Source organism: Bactrocera latifrons, unplaced genomic scaffold (genome assembly GCF_001853355.1).
Source record: "Bactrocera latifrons isolate USDA-ARS-PBARC rearing strain unplaced genomic scaffold, ASM185335v1 scaffold_160, whole genome shotgun sequence".
NCBI classification, from domain to species: domain Eukaryota; kingdom Metazoa; phylum Arthropoda; class Insecta; order Diptera; family Tephritidae; genus Bactrocera; species Bactrocera latifrons.
In genome coordinates this window covers 440707-466197 of record NW_017535075.1, presented here as the reverse complement: position 1 = coordinate 466197, position 25491 = coordinate 440707, and the positions used below count along the sequence as shown (strand labels likewise).

General features: G+C 35.8%; 2 protein-coding genes across 2 annotated transcripts in view; one reads left to right on the top strand and one right to left on the bottom strand.

Annotated features, from left to right (window-relative positions):
* LOC108966466 overlaps positions 1-25491 on the top strand; it is a 285646-nt gene that overhangs the window by 120071 nt on the left and 140084 nt on the right. The window contains exons 6-7 of the mRNA XM_018929386.1: positions 1094-2062; positions 4622-4873. Of these exons, the coding sequence (XP_018784931.1) occupies positions 1094-2062; positions 4622-4873 (1221 nt within the window). The remainder of the gene's footprint in view (positions 1-1093; positions 2063-4621; positions 4874-25491) is intronic.
* LOC108966467 (fibrinogen-like protein 1) lies at positions 21299-24863 on the bottom strand. Its single transcript, XM_018929387.1, has 4 exons — positions 24519-24863; positions 24213-24456; positions 21530-22039; positions 21299-21461 (listed from the first exon to the last, which is right to left on the bottom strand). The coding sequence occupies exons 1-4, from the start codon at positions 24745-24747 to the stop codon at positions 21329-21331; spliced, it is 1116 nt and encodes a 371-aa protein (XP_018784932.1). The 5' UTR covers positions 24748-24863; the 3' UTR covers positions 21299-21328.

Below are 25491 nucleotides of genomic sequence, written 5' to 3'. Positions count from 1 at the left end.
AAGTGGCAACGCTACGTATGCTGCAAAAAGACTGCTTTAATGAAAAATGAAATATAGTAACTCGAAAAAGAAGTAAATATGAACATAATTTAAAAAACTAAGCTCACAACAATAATTGAGTACTCGACTTCAGTGATTACAGTTACGTAAAAAATTAATATTTATAAAAAATAGTAACCAAAAAATTAAAATAAATAATATAAAGTTAAAATAACACTTAAATTAACTTTTACATAAGTGACTAATATAAGAAAAAAATTAAAAATTAAATTTAAATAAAAAAAACACCAAAATCTTATAGAAAATTCAAAAATATAAAATTGAAGCATAAAACAGTATAAATATAGTGCTAGTTATAAGAAAATTAAAAAAAAATCATAAATTAATATGACAACTATTAGCCACTTTAAAAATGCAATAAAGCAATAAATTTCAACTGCAAAAGCTCCAAAAATCCCCTAAAAAATCAAGTAAACTTCGTCAGCACCACTAACCCTCAAAACTGTCAAAAATGTGCACTTTTAATTTTCTAAACATTGTTTGAAATTTTTATATATTCCCCAAAACATCAATCAAAGCATTTGAATTGTAAATGAATTCACCACTAATGCTTACCGAACTCACCACTAACAAATCAGCGTCTGTATATTATCGTTATAAAAACGCATTGTAAGTAAAATTCATGTATGACGTTCAAAACTCACCACAAAAAAATGTTTTCAAAACTCACCACTAAAATCAAATTTTTCAAAAGCTTCCACTGTATGCACATGAACTGATTTAAATTCACCAAACATGACTAACCCAAAATAAAATTAAAAGCACATATGCTGCTGTTAAAACCCTAATTAAATTAAGTCACGTTCATATACTCACCACTAATCCGCCTTCTAAGTATAAGTCATATGCTTTGATCGAGATTCACCACTCCGTGCACACTAAACAGCATTGTAGATGTTCATATTGGCAATGAAATGGAAATAACGGTATATAGAGTTCCCCACTAACACTAATAGTCACCACGCACAACCTGCTAGGTGTATTACGTAAATTGATTGTGCCTAAATCGACTTCTACTTCTCTTGTTCGACAGTCAAAAATTGACAAACGCGAAAACGCCCACAGCAAATAAGTCAACAACAAAACCAATTACAACAACAGCTGTCAGGGGCAATAAAAATCCCTTAAAACGTCAAGAAGCAGTATTGAAGTCGCAAACCACCTGCTCATTTTGGCCGCATTGTGGCGCTTGCAATCCGAATGCCACGCCCCACACCCAACGTCAAATGTCATTGCAGGAACAAAAACAATTGACAATGAATTGTCAGCGCGCAGCCGAAGTTGATGTGCCACTACGTCGCTATCATTCGGCACACGCGTCTAACGGTACAGCCACCGAGACAGTGTCGCAAATGAGAAGAAGTGGGCGTGAAAAATCACCATATCCACCACACTTCAAACGTCACAATTCCAACATTTCCACTGTCAGTGTCAATTCTAATTTCAATGTGGCGGGAGTGGAGCACAAAAATAACGGTACATTGGCAGGTGTCACCCGTAGTAAAACGCAGTGGACACTTTTATGTAGCGGCGCTACACTTATGGATTGTATAGAAGAAACGCATGCGAAGCCAACAAGAACTACCGCAGATAACAAAAACACTAAACGTGGACTAACAATGAAGTCGGCTACCACCGACGCCGGCTCAAGTAAAAATGACACTTTGACAAGTCGTGCTGCGGCGTCGTTTGCAGTCAAATCAGCCAGCATGCCGGTACCTGGCACTTCGTCGATATTTTTAGGCGAATGCGAGATGCCAATAACGCGCGAACGCGAAACATTCAAGCGTTATAATCAAGACAGGGAAGTGCGCGAATGTGTAAGGGAAGTGGTAGGCGAATGGGTGTGGAAACGCGCGTCTGATAATGCTCGGCAACCCATTCGTCGTGCAACTGCCAGTGTCGACGACTACCGAACGATACGAGATAAACGAAACAACGAATACATCGATTACAGCGCGATGCGATACAGAAGGCAGTCCGAGGATGTTGGACTCTATGGGTAAGTAGCAGATTTGTAGATAATATATACTAATTCTTAGAGGAATCATATAAGTAAAGGGTGCTCCATTTCGAGGTGCCCTACTTTTTAAAACAAAAAATAGTTAAACTTCAAATTTAATGGGCAATTGCTTATTATCATTTGAAAAAACATTTTTTGGTATTTATTTTTTATATATTGTCTCTTCTAAATGTTGTCTCAGTTGGTCCATCCATTGAGTCCAAATTTCGAAGACTCGTTCGAGAATTTGTACTGGTAACTGACGAAGGACATGCGTGATGTTTTGCTCCAAGGCCTGAATCGAAGCGAGATTGTCAGCATAGTCTTTATTTACTTTACAAATCCCGAGCTTCAATTTCAGGCATCAAACAGTCGTTATCATAGCGTGATAACGGTCCCTATTGATGGGCTATATGATATAGCTCAAAAACGTGAGCATTCTTCAAACTTTCAAGAACCCACAGAGCGAAGCGACGTCGCTTGCGAAGGCCAAGCTGCTTCACTTCTTGCACAATTTTTGTTTTGTACGCTTTCAATTTACGATCTCGACGTAAAATGCACCAAGTCATTACATACGTCGAATCGACTCTCCACTGTCTTCGTGTACGGATACACCTTCAGTTAGTTTATCCAATAATGAATGCTGGATCTCAAGATGTGTGTCAATAGTACTAAAGAACACCACCGGCTTAGTGACCAAGAATAAATTTAGCCATTTTAAATACTCTATTCTGAGGAGAAACGTATTCTCTGGGTGCGCTCTGTTTCGACCGAAACAAATAGTAGCCTGGCAGGCCGCTGTTTCTAAAAAGTTTTTAACCGGTCTTGAAAAACAGATCCGATCGTTGTCGTATTGGAAAATTACAAGCGTTTCAGTAATCGCTCGCTCCAGTTGGATGATTTATTGTCGGTAGCGTCACCTATTGATAGTTTCACACCGTTTTATGACTTCATAATACGAGTACATCACTCTTATCCCACCGTGATAAAGATCATTTCCTTGGTATCATGGCTATTCGTCTATGCCATTAATTTGACTGGTTTTCCGTCATCGAGTTATACTTCTTGTTGTTCATCTTCAAACTTGTTTGGTTGTCCACCTTCTTCGAGTCAGAAATATGTATTATCGAAAGTTTGGTTTTATTTTTGGAAAGTTTGGTTTTATTTTAAAAAAGTGTGAACCGATTCGATGGCGTTGTTCGTTATATTGATAGTTGCATGTCGATGTTCTAGAACCAAATCTTTTTTTGAATCTTTTAATATTATATAATATTATTTGTGAACTACGTGCAAAATAGGAAATAAAAAGAACGGAGGCGTGAAGATTATGATATTTTATTTATATTTTCAAAACATCTAGAAATAACTTCCTTTAGAGTTGCCATCTTTTAAACAAAAAGGGAACTTTAGTACTATTTTAAGAATCAGAAGAGGTTGCCAGTTGTATATAGTTTATTTGAATACGACATTTATATGTATTTAATATGCGACCAAAAAAGTTTAGCACAAGTTTTATTAAACAGGGTTGTCAGTATAGTATACATAAATGAGTATCGAATATTACGAAAATTAAAAAAATTTTTGTGGCGATGCTTTGTTCCAAAATTATATCAATAGGGTTGCCATATATTTTGAATAAAAATTAATATTAAAAAAAATTTCACGCGTAGGCAAATCTGTATTCATTAATATTCGATACAAGAGGTGTAGTTAACATATTTTTGAACAGAGTTGCCAACTACAGCAAAATTATAGACTTACGAAAGATTAAAAAAAATATTTTAATTTCTTTAATATTACAAAAATGAAACGAAAATTGGTTACTCAAATTTGATTTGGAATTTTTTGTGACAGAGTTGCCACATAATTTTTAGAAAACATGTTTAAGTTAACTTTATATTGAAACAGTCTTCCCATTCATCATCCCATCATTTGCAATTATTTTCTTATACAAAATTAAAATATAAACTCGTTTAGGCGAATATTTTGGCCGCCATATAAGCAAAAGTCTCCAAAGCCACAACAAACACACGCAAGCGCTGTCAATTGTATTAATTGCCATTTACTTGCTTACATTTTTCAACAAACCACAACAAACTGCCCGTATACACTTGCTCTTCGGTGGGTTCAATATACATTTCTCGCCCTTTTGTATACTTGCTTCACGCACACATACGTATTTATGTTTGTATGTGTGTATATAAGTATGTTTGCTAGCCATTTCCGCCAAAGTCCTAAACAGAATTGTTTCATTGAAATAGTGGCGGCGCATTAAAAACTCCGCAAAACCGCTATAAAACATTCAAACACGTTGGAGGATATAGATATATAGACATGACGGTACACAAAAACATACAAACATACATACTAACACTGCAGCATAAAATTCAAAAATCCATTTGTAAAATCGCCAACATTTCATTTTTCAACTTCACACGCCAACAATGGCATACATACCATATAAATATATGTATATACGTATACATATGTATATACTACAAGCATTTCTAACGAATTACAAATTTTCTATTTGTATTTGCAACAACTATGCATTGGTAGCGGCAACAAGGTGGCAAATGCTTGTAAAACTAACAAATCTAGACCAGCAGTTGCAGTTAAAGTAATGGCAACAGCAACAACAACAACAACAGCAACAACAAAAACCGCAACATCAACATCAGTATTTGGTAAACATGCAAAACCATTGCCAACAAGAACAACCAGCGCAACTGCAACGTGCGGCATGCCACATTTGAGAGAACGCTATTGGCGCAGCAGCTCACTGCCGAATATATGGTTACCGAGTCACGGGTGAGTACAGAGAATATTAAATATACTTTCACATTCAATCATTTCGAGATATTATATACATATACATACATACATATATGTGATACAAATGTACGTCTGTGAATTAATCAAATTGAGTGTGCTGTATGGATAAATGACGATCCATATTTGACTTGTCGTACGAGGAGGCTAAAAATTTAAATGTGAAAGCTTCAAAGTTTTAAAAACCTTTTACAAGCAAGAGCTTTCTTAAATATACAGATTTTAAAATATATAACATCTGATCAAATTTTACCCGGATTGACATAAAAAATACACTTTCATATATTTTAATACAAATCTTTATTATCACATACAAAATAAGCTCCTGAGTCAATATCAGCTTGTCAATGTTTAATCCAGTTATTCATACATTTGCTTTTGCACCTTCAACGAACGTTAGTTTTTTTCGGTTTTGAATCGTTTTTGGGGCGCTATTTACTAAATTCTTGGCCGGTTTCCTTGTGTTAGATGAATGTCGTGTTTTCAAAATGTTTTCAAAAATTCGTAACGTTGACTCATCATTAGTTGTCATCGTCCATGCCTCAGCACGATATAACAGAAAGGGGATGATGACAGGCCTCTACTACTCAATTGCTTACTCAGTGCGAAGTAGCACCTGTTGGCAAGAGTTATTCTGCGTTGGGTTTTGAAGCTGACATTATTGTTGGTGCTAATAATGGTTCCAAGATAGAGGAAAGTATCTACGTCTTCAAAGTTATGACTGTCAACAGTGGCGTGAGAGCCAAGCCGCGAGTGCGACGACTGTTACACAATACGCTCGATAGATCCCTATATGCGATGTAAGAGACTTATCCCAGGGTAGTTGGCGCAGATTGTGGGGACTCCCGTTTTGTGGATTGGGTAGAGAACATTTAAATGACAATTGTCGGGCATGCTTTCGTTTGACTATATTATATAAAGAAGCTGATGCATACTCCTTTTCAGTTCCTCGCCGCCGTTTTGAATAGCTCGGCTGACAATCCATCAGACCCCGCCGTTTTGTTGTTTTTTAGACGGGTAATCGCTATTCGAACTTCTTCAAGGAGCACCGATATCAGATCAGATATATCGACGACTTGTTCTCCGAACTACAGAACTATACGACTTAACTCCGTCAAGATACCTTCTCTTCCTACTCGACCTTAATATACTTCATACCCCTGCAATCTCTAAGAAATTGCTTGGTTCCGCTGGAACGAAGTCAACGTTCTGGTTACGAGAAGCGAACTGCTTATTAGCGATTGACTGGCTACGATAGATTTTTGAACTCGTCAAAATGTTTCTCAATATTTCTGTATTGCATTGCTATTAATACTTGTACCGACTTCTTTGCTTTAAATGTGTTGGCAGTTAGGTCAGAGTAGTATGGCTGAAGTTGTATGCTAAGCTTCAAGATATATTAAAAAGTCAGTGAAGGTTTGATTTCATTATTGTCAGGGGTCTAAACGTTAAGGTCTTTTATGTTGAGAGAATTAAATTTATGTTTTTTGTGACTTTTGGCTACCAAACACCTCAAGCACATGCCGCATAATTTCATTACGGTCTCTGCAAGCTTTTTGCACTGTTATGCAAAAGTTTAGTTGATCATAACTTTACCGCCATTTATGGGTAGTAAACTGTCGGTGTCCTTGAAGTTAAAAATTACTCAAGCCCGACTTTATTACGATTTACGGCTGCTACATGAAAAGTTTAGTACTACCGAAGCTGAAAAGTATTCAAAGTACAGCGGCATGGCACTGCGTTCAAACAATACAATAACTAACTTCTTTTTATTAATCTTCAGTCTAAATTCTACATCATACTACGCACCATAAGTCAACTAATAAGCTCTGCACCTCTCATTCTGCACACAAAAGAAGAAAAAATATATATGATTTAACTTTTCTTCCTCCGACTTATTGTCTGTCATAGAAAAGTTTACGGTTTGGTGTAAAAAAGTACAGGGGTTCTAAATTGAACAAAAATCAAATGTTTAACAATGCAAACTTTAGAAAAGTGTTGAACGCTTTTAATTTTCTTGCCAAAGGACAACGGACAGACAATAAACATCACAACGGCACCTGCCATCACTTGCAGGCGCTGCTGCTGCTGTTGTTGGTACTGCAAACGAAAGGCGAGCGAGTTGTCAGTTTATTTTTCTGCTTTTCCACTTTTCGTTTTCTTTTTCTGCTCGCCTTTTGTTTCAGCAGTTTCGCCTTTTCTGCTGCTGGTAACTTAATGCGATTGAAAGTTGTATGCCGTGTTTTTGTATGAGTGTGTATGTGTGTAATTTTTTCAAATGTTTCGTTAGACAGTGTGAAGAGTGAAAGTAATGGGATACTTTCGAGAGAGCGACCAAACATTTAATGGCTTAATGCACTGCAATGTAGCAGGAAGCTTCGTAGAAAATTTTCAAATTTTTGAAAATCATGGCGCAAAATTTTCAATAACTAAAATTTATGCTAAATCTAAATTAACTAACTTTGATTGTCCCGCAACCTTATAAATATTTTCGCGTTGAATCAAAAATTTCTAAATGAATTTAGTCCATTAAACTAACAGATGGCAACCCTACCAAAATTTAAAAAAAATCTGTTTCAGCATCAGTCTCTACTTGTTTAATAACTGCATTATATGTATAATTGAGTATTTTAGTTTAATTTCATTTTTCTAATCTTCCTTAAAAATATTCACATGGCAACCATGGAAAAAAGCACTACAAAAATTAATTCATTTTTTTTCAGAATTGCGCTCAATGACTTATAATTTTGTTCTCATGCTCCAAAATGCATGTTTTTATTCTTGAGTTTATTAAAAATAAACTTGCAGCCCTGCCATATTGCTTAAATGCATATTTCAAAGCAAATTGCTTTTGCAACACCTTGGTTTGTTATGACATTGATATTCTCGAATTCTACAATTCAATATTGAAGTTAACATACTTAGCATATTAAAATATTTTTATTGCGATTCAAGTACGTGGCAACTCCAAAAAATAACAAAATTTATTTTTGTATAAAACGTTCAGTAGCAAAAAATTATTATAAATCTAATATTTCAAAAAAACGGTGGCAACACTTTGTTTTGACCCTGATATTTCGGAATATTTTTATTTGGATTCAAGTAAGTTCGCAAAATTGCCACAAAACAAAAAACAAAAATAGTTTTTTTAATAAAACGTTGTTAACAAAAAAATCTAGAATTAAAGTTTCAAAAAGGTGGCAAGTCTTTGCTCTGACATTGATCTCGAACTCTACAGTCCAACATTGAACTTATTTAATTTATTTCAAAAACAGGTGGCAACACTTTGTTTTGGCATTGATGTTCCCGAATTCTACAGTTGTTATATTGAATCTACATATACATATATACAAATATACCTCGCATATTTCAATATTTTTATTCAAGTAGTGGGCAACTCTACAAAACCCAAAACAATTTTATAAAACGTTGTTATCAGTAATAAAAAAAAATTTACATATATCTAAAATCTCAAAAAAGGTGGCCACAATTTACTTTGAAATTATTATTCTCGAATTCTGCAGTTCAATATTAAATTTATCACACTTTACACATTTGAATATTTTTGTAGCGTTTCAAGAAGGTGGCAACTCTACAAACCCAAAAAAATTATATTATATTATTTTTTATAAAATGTTGTTACAAATAATGAAAAAAATTATATCAAAAGTTTCAAAAAGGTGGCAACACTGCTGCTTCAACATTGCTATTCTAAAATTCTACAGTTCAATATTAAACCTACATATTTGTATATACATACCTTGCATATATAAATATTTCTATTGCATTTCAACTAGGTGGCAACTTGGCAGCTAAAAATTCTATTCTCTTGTTTTTTATAAACTTAAAATAAATAATAATAATTAAAACTTAAATTAAAATTAAAATTAATTAAAATAAAAATAAAAATACAAAAACGGTGGCAATATTCTCTAAAAATATTTCTAATCTTTGTATGACTGAGCATAATTTAATATTTCTTTAATTTCAAAGTAATTTTATTTCAAATCAAAATTAATAACATTTCAATACGGAATTATATTCAAATTACTTGGAAGAATTCTGACAAATATCTTCAAACATATTTTGGCATACCACGGTTCGCACAGGAAGCTGGCAACCAGCTACTTACAGTAACTTAAAATATCGTTCTCGACCAAAAAATGAAATTAAAAAGCAAACATTTTCGCGCAAATATTTTTTAACACTTTGGACTTAGATTAACTCATCAAGTGTGCGTCGATAAATTTAACTAAATTTTTGGCGCTGAAGCTCCATCAAGGACCAGTGTATATCGATGGTATAGGAAACGCAATCGAGGTCGTAGCTCATACCACGACGAATTTCATTAAAGTAGCGCAAATAGGCAGAAGAAGTTACTTAAAAAATGATAAACATAGCTTTCCATTTATCGCTTCAAAACAGACATTATTGAATTGAACAAAAAGGCTTTCTCCAAAAATATCAAGATTAAAATTACCTCATTGTTCTAAAAGGGATTTAAAGCTACATTGCCAACTAAATTCAAATCAACTGAGCAACTGTCAAGTTAATTTCACTCGCCGAATTGAGTGAGTAAAACAGTAAAAGCTTTAGCTGTCAGAAAGCTGACAGCTGCACGATTTGGGGGAATAAGCAGGAGATTGACTGTCTGCGAAGAGATGACTCTTGAACATGCCGACTTACTTACTGATGGAATTGTGCAGGCATGAGGAACTCAAATATATTAAAAAAAAAAAAAAAACATATACACAATACAATATATTACCGTTTACTTTAGGCGATACGGTTAGAGGGTGCGAGTGAGCTGTCAAAATGACAACTGCTGTTGATTGTTCATTTTAAGTGTGCATTTTATTGTTGTAGGTTTTCACTTCCAAATTTAGTTTTCGACTTCCATTTAAATTACTAAATGTTAATTCTAGACAGTTGCTAAGCAATTTGCCACGCACACTAAAGGTAACCCTTATCAAAGTGTTGAATTGATTTGTTGTGTGAAAGAATAACTTTTTTTTAAAGGAAAGTGTTGAAATCAGTTGAAAATAAATGAAATGAAAGTTGTGGGTATTGGAAAATTTCACGAGGTTATGGTGAGGTATATTTCGAGCAATAGGCTGTTAAGTTAGGCTTTCGAAATATACACTAATATTTAAAAATAATTAGGGGCTGAAAACGTTAGGAGTACATTTAATTGTTTCACGTTGCTGAAGCTCGATTGCGATTCCACTAATGATTTCTACGATCTTCGAGAGGAATTGTCCATTGAATTCGAATTGAATTCAGACTCAAACGTGAACTACTATTTAACTCCCAACATGGACGTCAATGAACTAAATAATCGGATAAGCTGCTCTTGAAATCTTTAATAATTCTTAACCGGATAGACAACCGTTAACGTAGCGCTTTCTTTCGTTACTTAAAACAGACTTGTGGCAAAGACTTATGCTTGAAAGAAGCTCGGAAAGCATCCCATTGTTATGCGGTCCCGCAATATCTGCTCCAATGCCTTCCGGTGTTATCGAGCCATCTGTCTACCACAGTGCTGGCACTCAGTAGTAGGTCAAATGGAGAATCACTCTCTAGGCCTTACTTTCTAGAGTGACTTTAAACTTCTTTGTGAAGTTTACTTCCTTCGTAACACCGCCTTTTGGAAATTGAGTCGAAATTATTCCCTTTGTTATACCTTCTCTGCCTGTTAGAGCACTAGATGAAGCGGTGTGAGCTTCAGCAAGACTTCAAGTGCTGCGGTTGGGCCAGTGTGCATTGAAGAGCAGGCATAAGCGAGTCTTTACAGGTTTGATAGTTGTAGACCTAACGAAGACTGCGTTGCCTTAGATGCCCAAGCAACCGCTCACCGCATTATAACAATGTCGTCAGCGTACCCCTGGCACCGAATCCCATTGTTTGTGAGCAACTCAAGGAGCTCTTCTACTACTAGGTGCCATAGTAGAAGGGATAGAACTCTTACCTCGTAATAACAAGATGAATCTTTCTATTCTAGTACGCAGTACACTCTATATACATATATCTGCATACTGGAGCCGCCACATGCCTGAACACATTATCAAAACCACTTCAAGACATGCTGTCTGCCAAATTTTGAAGAGCGACTGGTATGTATGTATGTGGTATATTTTCCCATGAGTCCTTCAGTCGAATAAACATTTTTGTTCATTGGAACGACAAGAAGATCAGTCGAGCTTATCATCTAAATATTGTTATAAATGCCCTGTAGGATTTAAGGCACGGCTTTGGGCGTTCCATGGTAGGAGTTCTATCGAAATATTTGTTCACCGCCCGCCTTGTATGTCATTTTTCTGCTGGTATATAAAGTTGTCTTGAAAACCTATTATTTGCGTTGCTTACTCTAAATTTGTACTAATCATTTGTATGTACGACTCTCTCGTAATTTTGCCTTCAACTATTACCAGATTTGAAAGACCACTGTAGCCGAAGCAACCCCAAACTAAGACATTTCCACCTCCGAAGATGATGGTGCTTTGGATCCACCTACTTTATAGCCGCTCAAGACTTTTTCGCCAAATTTCTTCTTTGCCTTTCGTTTTTTTCTAATTCGAGTTTGCTCTTATCACTCCAAACCACTTTTTCCAAAAATTTGACGGCATTTGATAGTATTTTTTGGCAATTCCAAACGCGCCTTCAAGTTATTTTGATTGATGAAAGGCTTTTCGATCGTTTAGCGGCTGGAATAACCATCTTTTCGGATTATCTGCTGTATTTTTTTTGCAGAAACATTTATTTAAAGGCTCGGTTGAGTAAATCGGGCTGAATTAGTCGGGTTTTTCTTGGCTTCTCTGATTATTTTGGTCTCTTCTTCCTCTGTATATAAATGATCAGCGTCGATTTAGAATCTGAGTGTATATACGCGTCTAGATCGCTCAGTTTTTGAGTTATCCATCCGAAATTTTGCACACTTCCTTTTCTTTTCATGAAGCTGTGTATGTGTTGAGGTCGCCGAAATCGAACTACTATTTCATATAGCTGCCATACAAACTGATCGGGCAAAATGAAGTCCTTCTATGGAAAAATTTTTTATTTGACGAGATGTCTGCACGAAATTTGGTATGAATTATTGCTATAGACAAAACTATAATATAGGAAAATACTTTTCAGATCGGTTCAGTATGTCATATAACTGACATACAAACTTACTGCTTAATATAAAGTCCTTCTATAGGAAACTCTTTTATATTAATATATATCTTCACAAAATTTGGCATGGATTAATGTCCGTGGAATGGCATATTCTCCAAACAAATTGTTCATATCGAACCACTATAGCATATAGCTGTCATACAAACTGACCGATCAAAATCAAGTCCTTCTCTGGAAAACTTTTTTATTTTACAAGATAGCTTCACGAAATTGGGTGCGGATTATTGTTCTAGACAAAGCTTTAATATCTGGATCTGCATGCATATTTATTTATCTCTGTTCGTGCTTATGAGATTTATTTATGGAATTTGTTGTAATATATTTCGATCGAAGGAGATCGAAGAGGCGCCAAAAGTTCTTTCACACAAATTTGGGTTTTCCGAAAAATCCGTATAGTTAAGTATATTTATGTATATTCATACATATGTATATGGAAATGCACATCATTCTTTCATTCTCCCGGCCTTCAGTAATGTTGCCTGATACAACTTCTTTAAATATATGTCAAATAGTCATCAAACATTTTTATTAATGTCGGCTCTTAATTCACCGGCGTAAAGAAATGATTTACATCAATTTCTTGTGAAATACTTACATATATATAAACATACATACACATACAAACATCTCCATTTGTGCTTAAGAAATCAAGCGAAAGCGAAATCAAGTTGCTCGCTTATTTGTTTTCCATAAAATATCAAAAAGCATATGTAAATATTGTCCTTACACACACACATACATATTTGGAAATATATGTACATATTTGTAGCTGTGTTTGTGTGCGGCCATTTAGCGATTTGCCAAGGTTACCAAATAGGTTTCATTGTTGCGCAATGGTCCATTCACATGTGCACACACACACACACATACATACATCTATGTATTTATATGTATGCATGCATTTGCAATTCTTTAGAAGAGTGCAGGCCCCCCGCTAGCATTTGTTAGAATTCTGTGCAGCTTTGCTTTGTTACTTTTCCATGAAATTCCGAATTTCTATTCGCATCGATTTATTTGGAAGCCATTGCGGTGCGCTCATTTAAACCATGTTGCCATACAAGCACATACCCGTGTGTGTGTGTGTGTGCTCAATTCACCTGCTGAGCTGAGCTCTGCATGCTTTGTGTGTGAGTGGTTTTGTGTGTGGATTGCTAAGGACACCAAAAATATCCATACCAACTTTTCATACACACAGCCATACAAGCACGTATATGCATACATATGTATCTGTATGTATATACTTCTGTCTATGTATGTGTGCTGCATATGCTTGCTTGTATCAATTTGTTTTTATTGCACAATTCATTCTCATTCATTTGTTAAGCATCCCTGATGTTTGTGTGTTTACCGTATTTCGGTATTATGTCAATTTGATGGCGGTTCTAATTCAGCACATTTCTTTATTGCTTGGCTTAAATATTTTATGTTCATACCTATGTACTATCAGACCTTTACATACACAGATACATACCAGGATGAATTTTTTTGGAGGTTTTTCATCACGAAGCCCCTTTCACCTTCCAATTTCTGAGCAAAAATAAGTTCAGGAAAGTTTTTCTTTTTAATACTCTACAATTAAAATGTAGTTGTTTTTATTTCATCTCAAAATCTTCACAAGCAAATTATAAAATTTTGAAAATATTTAATAATATACAGGGTCTTCCAATAAGTTTTCTTTTCAAAACAAGACAAAGTTAAGTTGTTACGGAAATTCAAGTAATACCATTGGCTCTTCTAACAGGTGACAGCATTACCTAAAGTGTAAGCTTCACCAAGAAGTTCAAGGTTACTCTTAACAGTAAAGTAAATGATTTCACTCTCGTGCTACTGTTTAGGGATAGTATAATCAAGTGGCACACCGAAGGCTCGAAAACGTCGAAAGGAATTGGTGCCGGAATCGCTGTACCATATACCTATAGAAATTTTTCCGAATATATAGTATTTCAAGAGTTCTTTGCCATAGGTCGCTTCGTAGTTACAATCTCAGCAAGTTTAAGTATGTCATCAACCTCCCAAAAGATAAACTCAGGCTACTTGTCGCATTCTACACCAGTCACTGTAAGCTCAAGAAGCAATTACGTAACGTGGGCCTAGCTTCCTGGGCAAGTTTCCGGTTCTACTCCAGAACACCTGCCAATTTCCTGCATAGCAGTCTGTAGACGCAGGATAAAAACCCTTGGATTCATTTTTCCAAATAGAGATTTAATAAGAAGAACAAAAGAGACAGTTAAGTTCAAAATAAAACATCATACAAGTTGAATCCACGACTTCTTTTGCAGGAACGAATTCGACGAACCCAATTTCTACTATACTATACCACTAACTCAGGTCGTATGTCATGAAATGCATGTTCAGTTTTGTCTTCGAAATATTGAAGAAAAGCAATAAATCAGGCCAAAAACCAATTACTTTAAATAACCGCACAAGAAATAGTCCAATCACACCTTCTCGGAGGCCCTTTACTATTACAATTTCTTGAAATGGAGGTTCGATCCAAACGCGCAATAATTCGGTTGTTGCGCCTTCTTCTTTACTGGCGTAAGCACTGCTTACGTGGTTATAGCCAAGTTAACAACAGGGAGGCAGTCGTTTCTTGTTTTCGTTATTTGGCGCCAATTCGAGATACCAAGTGCGACCAGGTCCTGTTCCACCTGATCACTCTAAGGGAATGTGGAGGTCATCCTCTTCTTCTCCTTCAAAGTGCGGCAACCTTCGTCTAAAATATAATTTTTATAATAAATAATTTTATAATTTTTCCATCTTGATATTCATAAGAAAGAAAACTGTACAAAAAATATCTATTATAAATGTTTCCAAAAGAATTAATGGGCAACTCTAAAAATGTATACTCATATACATATGTATGTGTATATTGGCATATAATTATTTATTTATTTATATAGCAAACTGCTGTATTAATACTTTTCACAAATGCAAAATATATTCGAAATTTTATGAGTTTTTTTTTAAATATGGCAACCATGGTCAAAAATATAATTCTGTCCTTTTTATACATATGTATTGTTAACATTTCAAATTATGATATAACTGATAATCGTAATTTTGAAAACAGGAACTGTAGCTTGCAAATTAATTGGCAACTCTTAAAATTTATACTTACAAACATACGTATAAATAATACATACATACATTTATTTATAATGAACCTCTGCATAGAAGCACTATATGATTACATTTAAATGAGCTTAAATATTTTTTTTAATATGGCAACCCTGTTCAAAAATTTATTTATATGACGTTGTATTGCATTAACTTTTATTTAGAAGCAACCGATATTTTTATTTTATAAGTTTATATATTTACTAAAATATGGCAACCCTGGTCAGAAATTAATTTTATAGCAATGTACTATACTAACTTTCTATATAAAAGCACCATCTATTTCTATTTGAATTTATTTATTTTTTTCACTTATGACAACCCTGATCTGTACAAAAATATTTTTATTAAATATTCGTTTCAAAATATGACAACCCTAGTCAAAAACATTTCTATGAATTTGCCTAAAAAGTATCTATAATAAAAATGTAAAGAACAGTGATAGTAGTTCGAGGTCATGCACAAAAATAATTGCATGCATAACCAAACCCTTTACAAACAACAATACCAACAACATATAGAATATATCAACTAATGCAACTAACTAACAAGCGAGAATCTGAAAATTTGCCAAACTGCAGAGTTAAAAAGGTTACACTTAAATAAACCGAAATGAAAACCAAATGGAAAGTACAATTTATGTGCAAATGAGGCAGCAACAACAACGAACGCGAAGGCAGCAGAGCCAGCTAAGCAATGCAATTTCGAACGAAGTTACTCCACATCGTCGGACTGCTTACTCGCTCCGTTGGTCATTTAGCAAAGGCAAAATAATATATATGAATGACAATTACAACAATCGCAAAAAAAACTAGTTTGAAAGGGTTAAAAAAATATGAAAATGGAACATGGAACATGACAAACGGAAAGAGTTCTGGTGAAGCGACTAGCCGACAGTCGAACTGACCTTCCTGTTGCTCAACTGTAGCAATAGACTGCTCCCTTTACTTCTTCTTCCTTCTACCCACGGCTGTCAAGGATATCCCTGATAGCCCGCAACTCATTGTGGGCGTAAAGCGTCGGTAATGTTTTATGGCTCACTGTTACTTAAATTTAGTTGCCACAAAAGTTGGCAGCGTAATAGTTACGGCGATATCGTTATATTGGCCGAATGTCTATGTGTATATATGTGTGTTTGCGCCTGTGTTTGTCTAAAGTTTTGATGTTATTTCTTTGGAAAAGTCCTTGGCTGAGTAACATTGGCGAATCTCTCTAATGCACGGACACGTGTGCAGAGGTAAAGGCCATTTGTATTTAGCCTACAAGGTACTTCGCTAACAGCCTACACACATATGTATATATGATATACATATATGGTATACCTTCACAGTTGCAGTATTTGGTCAAAGAAGATACGTTGCTTTTATTGTAGTACGATGGCGCCACAAGAAGTATTCGACCAGGAATAAACTCAAGCTTTATGCATTTGGGTGCCCAACGTGTGAGATATTGGAAGAAAAATGCATAGTAAGGCAATTGAAATTCCCGTCAAGCACTGGCATCTTAAGGGGTAACAACTTCTCAGGGTCTCTATAAAAAATTTCTTAAACTTCATGTGGTAACGCAATGGACCAAAACTGTTCTATGCGCGTCTTATAAGCCAATCCAATCTTGCTTTTATTTAATATAGCTAAACTCGTGGTAATCCGAAGCGACCTGTAAACTCTTTCCCCATATACAAGGTAGTAATCACTTGCTGCCAGGCCTGAAGTATAATGGGGATGCATCAAAAAACCTCCCAACTAAAATCCAGTAGCTTGTAGCGAATCATTTTCGATGTTGCTGGCTTGACGCTGTGCTCATGGAATTCAACTATTGTTTACTTCAGACGGTTCAATTGTTGACAGCACAGATTCGAGTTCGGTCTATTCTAACAAAAATATAGTAAAACCTTCCTGAAGATATCTTCTGGTTTAGCCTCAGTTAGCCCAGCTTATCGTGATTCGATCACGATCGAGTTTTCGGCGCTAAACCATGTGAACCAGGTGACATAAGTTTCTTTTTGTGTTCAGCATTATATAAATGGTTCCAAACTATTTGCTTGTTTTGCATTTTCATTTCAGCCGCCTAATTTACAGTTTCGCCAAAGAAAATTTGGCTCAAATGAGTCAAGAAATTATAAAGCTGTGAGAGAAGTTTTTTGAGGAAAAAATCGTATCTTCTTGGCGCCATGAAATATAGATTATTGAAACCTTCTATTGGTAAAATAATGGTTTTATTTATGCTAGAACTAATGCTATGCGTTACCCAAGCCCAAATCATCGATATCAAGTTATCTGCTTTTTGTGAACACCTTCTAGCAAGTGATGCATAACCTTCAAATAGTATACCTTGTTGCCAATTTGGCCAATCGGAAGGAATTCAGAGTTCACCACACTTCGATAATAGAAGAAAACTGTCAACGTAGTCTAGATTTTTGACCAGCCTTGATGTGACTCTTTCGGTTTTGGCTCAACCTTTGTCTGTTTCTGAGTCGTAAGCGTAGCATAAATTTGTGATTTTGGTACAAAGCAAGCGTTTTACTTTTCTTAGGCCCAAATGAACTTTCAAAATTGTTTTCACTGATCCTTCCGATATGCCAAGGATTCCAGTAAGAAACTTTGTTGTTTAATAATTTCACTCATCATAAAAGTAACCGAATGCCCTTTATGTACTTTAGAAAGAAAGTTATATACTAAACACTATTAATCATTTTAATGTGATATTTGGCACAAATGTCACTGATAGTCATACCAACCTAGAAAAAATATATTTCGACGAATGGGTTTTCACGTGAAATTTTAATTAAAAGGTCTTACTAATTCTTGCCCACAGTGGTATATGGGTTTTTCAAAATATATCCATTAATTTTTTTTGTCTCTTGATAACGTCATTATTTTAAATCGATTGCTGTTCATAAACTTTCAAAAACTTAACTTACAAAACTCTTCCAAAAATATACACCGAAATCTTCAAGCTCCCCAACACTGCCTCGTTCATTGGCTAGCAATTTCCAAAGAAACTAACATTCAATTCAGAGATGAATTATGTTTTCCTCATAAAAACGATGACTAAAATATAGATTTCATCAAAACTTCCGAGTGTTGGCAAGTTGTAAATAAAGGTGGAGCCTTATCCTTTGTTGATAAAATTTAAACTGTTAAGACTATTTAAGTTTCCTTTCTAAACATTCACCCTTCGTGACTTCCGTTTTAAAGGAAATTTAAACCAAAAAGTTAGTACATCACCCGCTCTCATACCGCAATTTAATAAAATATCCAACTTGCCCCTATTCCAGCACTCAGACATGCAACTCTGTGCATACAAATGGACAAACATTGAGCTCTGACGCATAACATCCATATACAAGCATGTATATAAGAGTATCTACACAGAAGTACGAATCCACTAAAGCAATAATATAATTGCAGTTTCCAAGGCCACTCTACGCCCACTCTGCTCGTCATCTTCCAGGTAAACAACTCGAACCGATTTTCATTCGAAAGCACTACATCTTTAACTCGTCGCTCAACGGCTAACTGTCCGACCGTTTTGTTGCCCCACAAATCTACAACTACTACCCGAGATTCTGCACATTTTTCAGTCATTTCAATTTACAGCAACAACTCAAGCGACATATTCGCATGTGGGGAGGGGATAAGACGGCATGTAAAAAACGGCCTCTTTGAATGGACTGTCACATGTACACAGCACACGATTTACCTTCTCCGTGTATTTTTGCTGTCGTCCTTTTTTCGTATTTGCTTTGTCTCGTCGTTGGCGAAAATGAAATGTACACCCATTAGGCAAAATAGGAGCACAAACCGTCGTAAAGCATCGCTCGCCAATTGCATTTTCCGCCGCAGAGTATTTGAGAAGTCTACGAGCATAACAACAGCAAGCGGTTGCTTTCAATTCGTTAATTGTTTTGCTGTGCTGCGTTGAGTGTGGCTCGGTGAGACAATGAACTTTTCAGGCAAATGTGTTCATCGCCATTAAAGCGCTAAGGAAGATTTCAATTTGACTTCAATACATTGAGATTTTTTGATGGAAACTCAAACCTTTCTATGCTCCAGAGAAAAAAAATTTCATTTTTAAGCTGCCTAATTAGAATTCGAAGTCTAATGGAAAGGTCTAAAGTGTTCTGCCTTAAGCTTACTTCAAAACGAAATGTACTGAACCATTTGAATTACCAATACCAAAAGTACCTAGAATACTTAGGTTAGATTAATGTGGTAGGCCGATAAGCCGCGCATAGACCACATTGGTCCTTTGCGATATCACATGGAGTTCACTTAGGATGCCTGCGCTTGACTCGAATTCTAACAGATTCTGTGGCCTCATTATCGATACATGCTCCAGTGTATCGTCTCGTGGATGCTTACAACGTAGGCTGGACAATGCGAGATAAGTGTATAAGATATATTTCAATGTTTCCCTGGTGCCCTGCTCTAGATATTCCCTGCAGTCTTCCCGTTCTGACAGCCCCATCTTGCGGGCATGTGTCACCACCAGACAGTGACCCATTAGTATTCTCTTAATGTTCCTGGAGTCTCTTCTATCGAGTGCCAATAGGAATTTTGTGTACCGATCTACCGTTTTTCACTTCTGGCCGGTATGTAATACGAGATTACTAGCTTAATTGCTGCTTGGCCGTCTACGTAGATGTTGACTCTGGATTTGCCTGTAAGTGCATTGGAGCCCAGTTTCGCGGCTTTCGCAATAACAAAGACCTCAGCTTGAGGCCTTATGCCTAACTCTCGACAGTATATTCTCACAGTTTTCCATTTCGAGCCATCCGTATATATATTTAGAGTGTTACACATAGCTAACATACCTTTACGCCAGCCATCTGTCTCAATATTTACTTTGAACCTTCTTTCCTAGTTGTAAAGTAGGATCGTGTAGTCGATTTTTGGCCAGCCGCCAATACACACCGAGCTCTGCCCGTAGGTTCTATATGTAAATTTGTAAGAGATAAAAGTTGTTGGTGGAAATCCGTGCCTCAGTGGACACTACAGATGAGTATGAGGTCTTCAACTGCTGATTTTTTTATGATTTACGGAAAGCATCCGCTTGCATTTGATGTCAGGCTTTACATTTGAAACTTTTTGGTTAGCTAAATCCCTGAAAATAGTGATCTGTTGCTTCACTTATGACTTCAATAATTCGAAACATAATGTTTAAGCTCTTACTTTGGCATCCCTCTCGAGCTTTTATTTTAAAGCCCACTGTCGAGTGATTTATTTTTACGTTTCTAGAAATAACTCCGTTTGTGTTCGAAGTTTTCCACATTTTAACCCTATTAACTCCATGAATTAGTTCAAATCCATCCATGAAAAACATACTTTCTTGATTATTCCTTTTGAAAATCATTTGGAATTTTTTGGAATAATTATTTCGTGCAAAAGAGTTTCGAAGAAAAATCAACAAACTCACCTAATCGCCTATTTTTATACCCTCAACTGAGTATGTTAAGTATACCACGAAGTATGCAGAAAAAAACGTCGGAGACTGTATGAAATAACCATATATAGACAATGATCAGCGTGACAAGCTGAGTCGGTTTAGCCATGCTCTTTTGTCTGTCTTTGAACACTCGAACTAGCCGCTCGGTTGAAATCAATCGAGCGAGATATCGTTCAGAAACGCCGCAGATGTTCCTTTCTACCCAAGAAGCTGATCATTTGTCTCAACTGTCGATATCGTATCACTATAGTTGCCATACAAACTGACCGACAAGTTCTTATAAGGAGAATTTTTATTTGAGAAGGTTATTCTAGCTTTGGTGCAACCAAATCTAACGTTTTTTCTTGTTTAACAGTAATCGAAATCTTGGACTCTCACCTCAACGTCTATAGATTTGTCTGAAGTACATTTGAATGCATAAACGAGGTTCGCTCAGACAAGTCTCTCTTTTAATTATTGTGTTACGTCTAAAGGGGCTCTAAGGCTCAATGAAACTTTTAACAACACTTACTTTCTCAAATAGTAGTAGATTTGATAAACAGTTGACGACATAAAAGTACTTTTCTTGTAAGGTTTGTGAATTTTATAAAACGGAGTTACTTTTATCTTCAATTTAATAGCTTTAAGGAGTCATTTATTGGATTTAGTATGAAAATTGGTAAAAAGGGTTCTTATTTAAGCCTTTGCAGCCTAATTGCTATTGTACTTCTTTGCGCGCACCATCATTTTCACGGTGCTTAACGGCTTATCCGTATAAAGCGTCGGCCACATAACACCCTCATACTTGGCCGTCAATTGCTTAGAGAATGGACTATTCAGATTTCTAGAAAGAAAAAATTGATTCGCACTCCAATAAAAGTTTAATAAAATAAATGTTCGGTAATCGCATACCCGATTTCGCAATCCTTATACCACCAACCAGCTTGCATCTTCTGCGCACACTTTTCCTCATTATCCCTGTCGTAGGTGCTGAACTTTTGTCCCTTGCTCTCTTTCAAACTATTACCTGCCGATCCACCATTTGCGCCCAACAAATTCAAAGCATAGTTTTGTTCCTCATTCGCAATGCTGAAGGCGCCGTAGCGATACCAACGAAATTTGTTATCAAAATCTAGCAATAAAATGGTCAACTCATGCAACATGCTGTGTGTTATGGCCCAGATCTTCTCCAAACCCAACCAATAACTGCCATCTATAACACCGAAACCCGCGCGATAATCCGCCCAGGTGCGATTGAAGTCGATTGGTGGATCATCGAAGTCACGTTGCTGTATTACCAACCAGGCGTGGTCATCGTCATCTATAACTTGACAATAGACCATGAAAGGACGATGACTGTATAACTCTACACGCACCAAGTAGGCACCGGATGTGTTAACGTTGGCACAGTCTGGTAGGATGCTGAAAAAAAGGAAAATAAGGAAGAGTTAATAACTTTAGGTAGATTCCATTACAATTTGAGAACTGCAACTACTTATGGCAAATTGAAAAGAATATGGTAGAGTGACTTCACTGAAAAGCCAATGAAAACGAAATTTTGTCTAGTAGGTAAGACCACCAGTCATAAGAGACAATCAAATAAGCGACCTAATATCATATTGAGTGGTCTTTCAAATGTTGATATTCAGTTTTGGAAATTCCTGCATTTTCACTAAGCTTGATTCTATAAAGTCAGGGCCTTCAGCACAATTCTATTTTCTTAAAGATACTATGATCCAAGAGCTGCTAAAAGTTGCAGTGAGTACCTTTAAATGGCGCTTTTAATTTTATTAAATGTTCTTCGCATAGCGAACTAACTTAAAAAGCATGAGTTTTATACCCTGGTTCACAAGTGTCAAATGTTTGAGTTCGTGAACTAAAGTAATTTCATATCTAACCAGGTTTATCATATAGTAGTGTTAATCTTGCCTTTCCTCCTTAGACCATATTTCCGTATAAAAGCGTACTACCGACAGAAGTTCGAATTTAATAGTAAAGCTTTGAGTTCAGTAGTAGAAGGGAGAACTTGTTAGATTTCGAAAATTAGGGCTTCCGAGATGCTGGGAATAACGACGATCATGATCCTCAGATTATAAAATCATATTGGATAGTCTTTTCGTATTTCGAATCAAACCTCATTTTTTTTTTTTTTTTTTTTTGTAATGAACTTTAATGAAGCAAATATGTAAATACAATTTTGGTCGACCACTTTTTGCCACTTTTCCGCTGGAGACATTATTCCACCAGTTTAAAACTTTCCCTGGTTTCTCGGAAAAAAATTGCCACAAGTAATTTTCACATGCTTCTCTTGAAGCCAACTTTACTCCATTAAGGTAGTTCTGCATTGACCGAAGCAAATGGTAGTCTGATGGTGCAAGCTGAGGGCTATATGGTGGATGCATCAAATCTTTTCAGCCAAGCTCTCCCAAGTTTTGCCGAGTCATCAAACATGTGCGTTCTTGTGATGAAAGACGATGCCTTATCTGTTGAACAGTTTTGGCAGTTTTGTTCCGATTGCTTGCTTCAATCTCATCAGTTCCTGACAGTAAAATGTCAGATCAATCGTTCGACTAGGCTGAATCAGCTCATGGTGGATGATTACTTTCCAATCCCACCAAACACTCAGCATAACCTTTCGAGGCGTAAATCCTGGCCTTGTCACCATTTCTTGAGCTTTTCCACGCTTGGACCATGATCTTTTTCACACATTATTCTCGTATTTGATCCACTTTTCATCTCCTGTTACATGCGCTTCAGAAATGGATCGATTTCATTTCGTTTTAGCAAAGAATCGCAGATCTTAATTTGGTCCATTAAATTTTCCACAGACAATTCATGTGATACCCCAATGCAAGCTTCTTTTGTAGCCAGCCTTTTTGAAATGATTCATAACCATTTGATGATGAATGCTAAGGAACAATGTCATGGCTGCTTAAGTGATGGTCCTGGTCAATCTTTTCCACAATTTCATCGACTTTGTCAACAATAGGTCGACCAGGGCGAATTGCAGCTTTCACAACGAAATTTCCAGAAAGAAAGCGAGGAAACTGGTATGACACAATGTGATTGACAAAATACGAAAAGATTTTTGCGACTACCCAATGTTATTGATTATTATTTCAAAACTCAATGAATAAGTGGGTAACTAGAAAACCAACACATTCAAGAACGAAAATTTTATCCGCTAAAAACGATATATTTATATGTTTCCGAACTCATGCGCTCTTCAAAACTACAGTTAATACTGAGGGAAAGTCCAGTCCGATTTGTTATAAACTTGGCCCTTGAGGTCTACTATTACCAAAGAAAAATTCGTTAAGGACCTCAGAAAACTTCCAACTACTTCAGAGGCAGCAATTCCGGCTGCTGGTGCTAATGCAAAGAAAGAAGTCTGAGTTTTAGACATTTCGAGCAGCCAGCTCAACACGAACATCATTCTTAACATGGCCGAAATTGCCGCATTCTCTGAAATAATAATCAGGAAATTGGAGTTCATTTCAGACTCACCTTAGTTTAATTTTTTTTATTTTTTTTTTTTATTAGATTTAGCTTTCAAGCAGGTAATAAAGAAAATCCTAATTCTAAAAACACTAACCTGTATTTCATATCATTATCAACTTTAGCGTTTGTGTGTTCTTTATCAACTGGTGCGTTCTCTTTGTTTGCCTCAACGGTTTCATTTTTAGAGAAGAAATAGTTAAAAATGTAGTAATTCCCAGTTGACGATGTCAGTGCTGTCAAGTTATTTAGAGGATCTGCAATTGGCTGAACTTCTGATGGACGCAAACTGGTGTCAATGTTTGGAGCGGAAGCTGTTAATACCGCAGCCATTACGAGCTCTATAATTGTGAAATGGGGATGCAACTCTAGAAAAAATATTTTATAAAATTCTTTACTTTACCTGATATATTTGCCGGAACACTAGTTGTTGCAGCCGCAGCTGGTTTAATTGTTGCGGAATTTGCATTTACAGCTGTCAATGTATTATTCAAGCTCAACTTCATAGCGGCCTCGTAAAATTTTAAATGACTCGGCGGCAAATATGAAAGCCACCATTTCGCCTGCACAAATTCATTTGTTTCGAACGCGAATAAAGCCGATACTAAAATTAAAGCTCTAATTATGAACATGACAAAGTTAGAGTATGTTGTTGGCTTGTGAAGTTTTGATGTTATTATTTCTAGTATTTTTGTTCTATTCTTTGTAACACTTAGACTTTTAGAACATTCCACTTTGCTGGTTCACTTTGGAATGAAATGCTAAATAACACTTTCATAAGATTTTACACGATACGCCTTTTAATTTACCTACAGCCAGCTTTTTTGAGGTTTCTTTTTAGAATTAATTAGCAATGCTAATAAAAACTTCGAATAGGGGTCGGTTTTATAAGTCTACAAACTTTTGCGTTATTGATGTGATATTTTGCTCCAAGACCTGAATCGAGTCGGGATTGTCTGGCTTTAGACTTTACATATCCATACAGCAAATTTCTAACGGTGTGACATCACACGATCTTGTTGGCCAATCGACCGGCCCAAAACGTAAAATTATCTGCTCACCGAAGTGTTCTCTCAATAAAGCCATTGATTGATGCGATGTGTGGGAGGTGGCGACGTCTTGTTGATTCGGCAATATCAAGAGTCAGTTATGTTGTTTTTATTTTTTTTATTTTTATCATTTAAATTCAATTAATTCGGCTATGTAAAATTTCCATTTTTAAACTGAAAATATTTTTTTTTTTGTAACAATAAAAGGTTCTAGTCTTTGTATAGCATTTTCTTACTAAAATATTAATTAAATCTGACTTTGAAAAAATATATGACGGAACTGTAAATAGTTTTTATAAACTAAATAATTTAATTTTTAATTAACTT

Excerpts from the sequence above, each read along its gene's own strand:
- LOC108966467 (XM_018929387.1), bottom strand. The coding sequence starts at position 24,747 with ATGTTCATAATTAGAGCTTTAATTTTAGTATCGGCTTTATTCGCGTTC. Across the intron at positions 24,457-24,518 it reads TGTTCCGGCAAATATATCAG|AGCTCGTAATGGCTGCGGTA; the intron begins GTAAAGTAAAGA and ends TCACAATTATAG. Across the intron at positions 22,040-24,212 it reads GATAATGATATGAAATACAG|CATCCTACCAGACTGTGCCA; the intron begins GTTAGTGTTTTT and ends CCTTTTTTTCAG.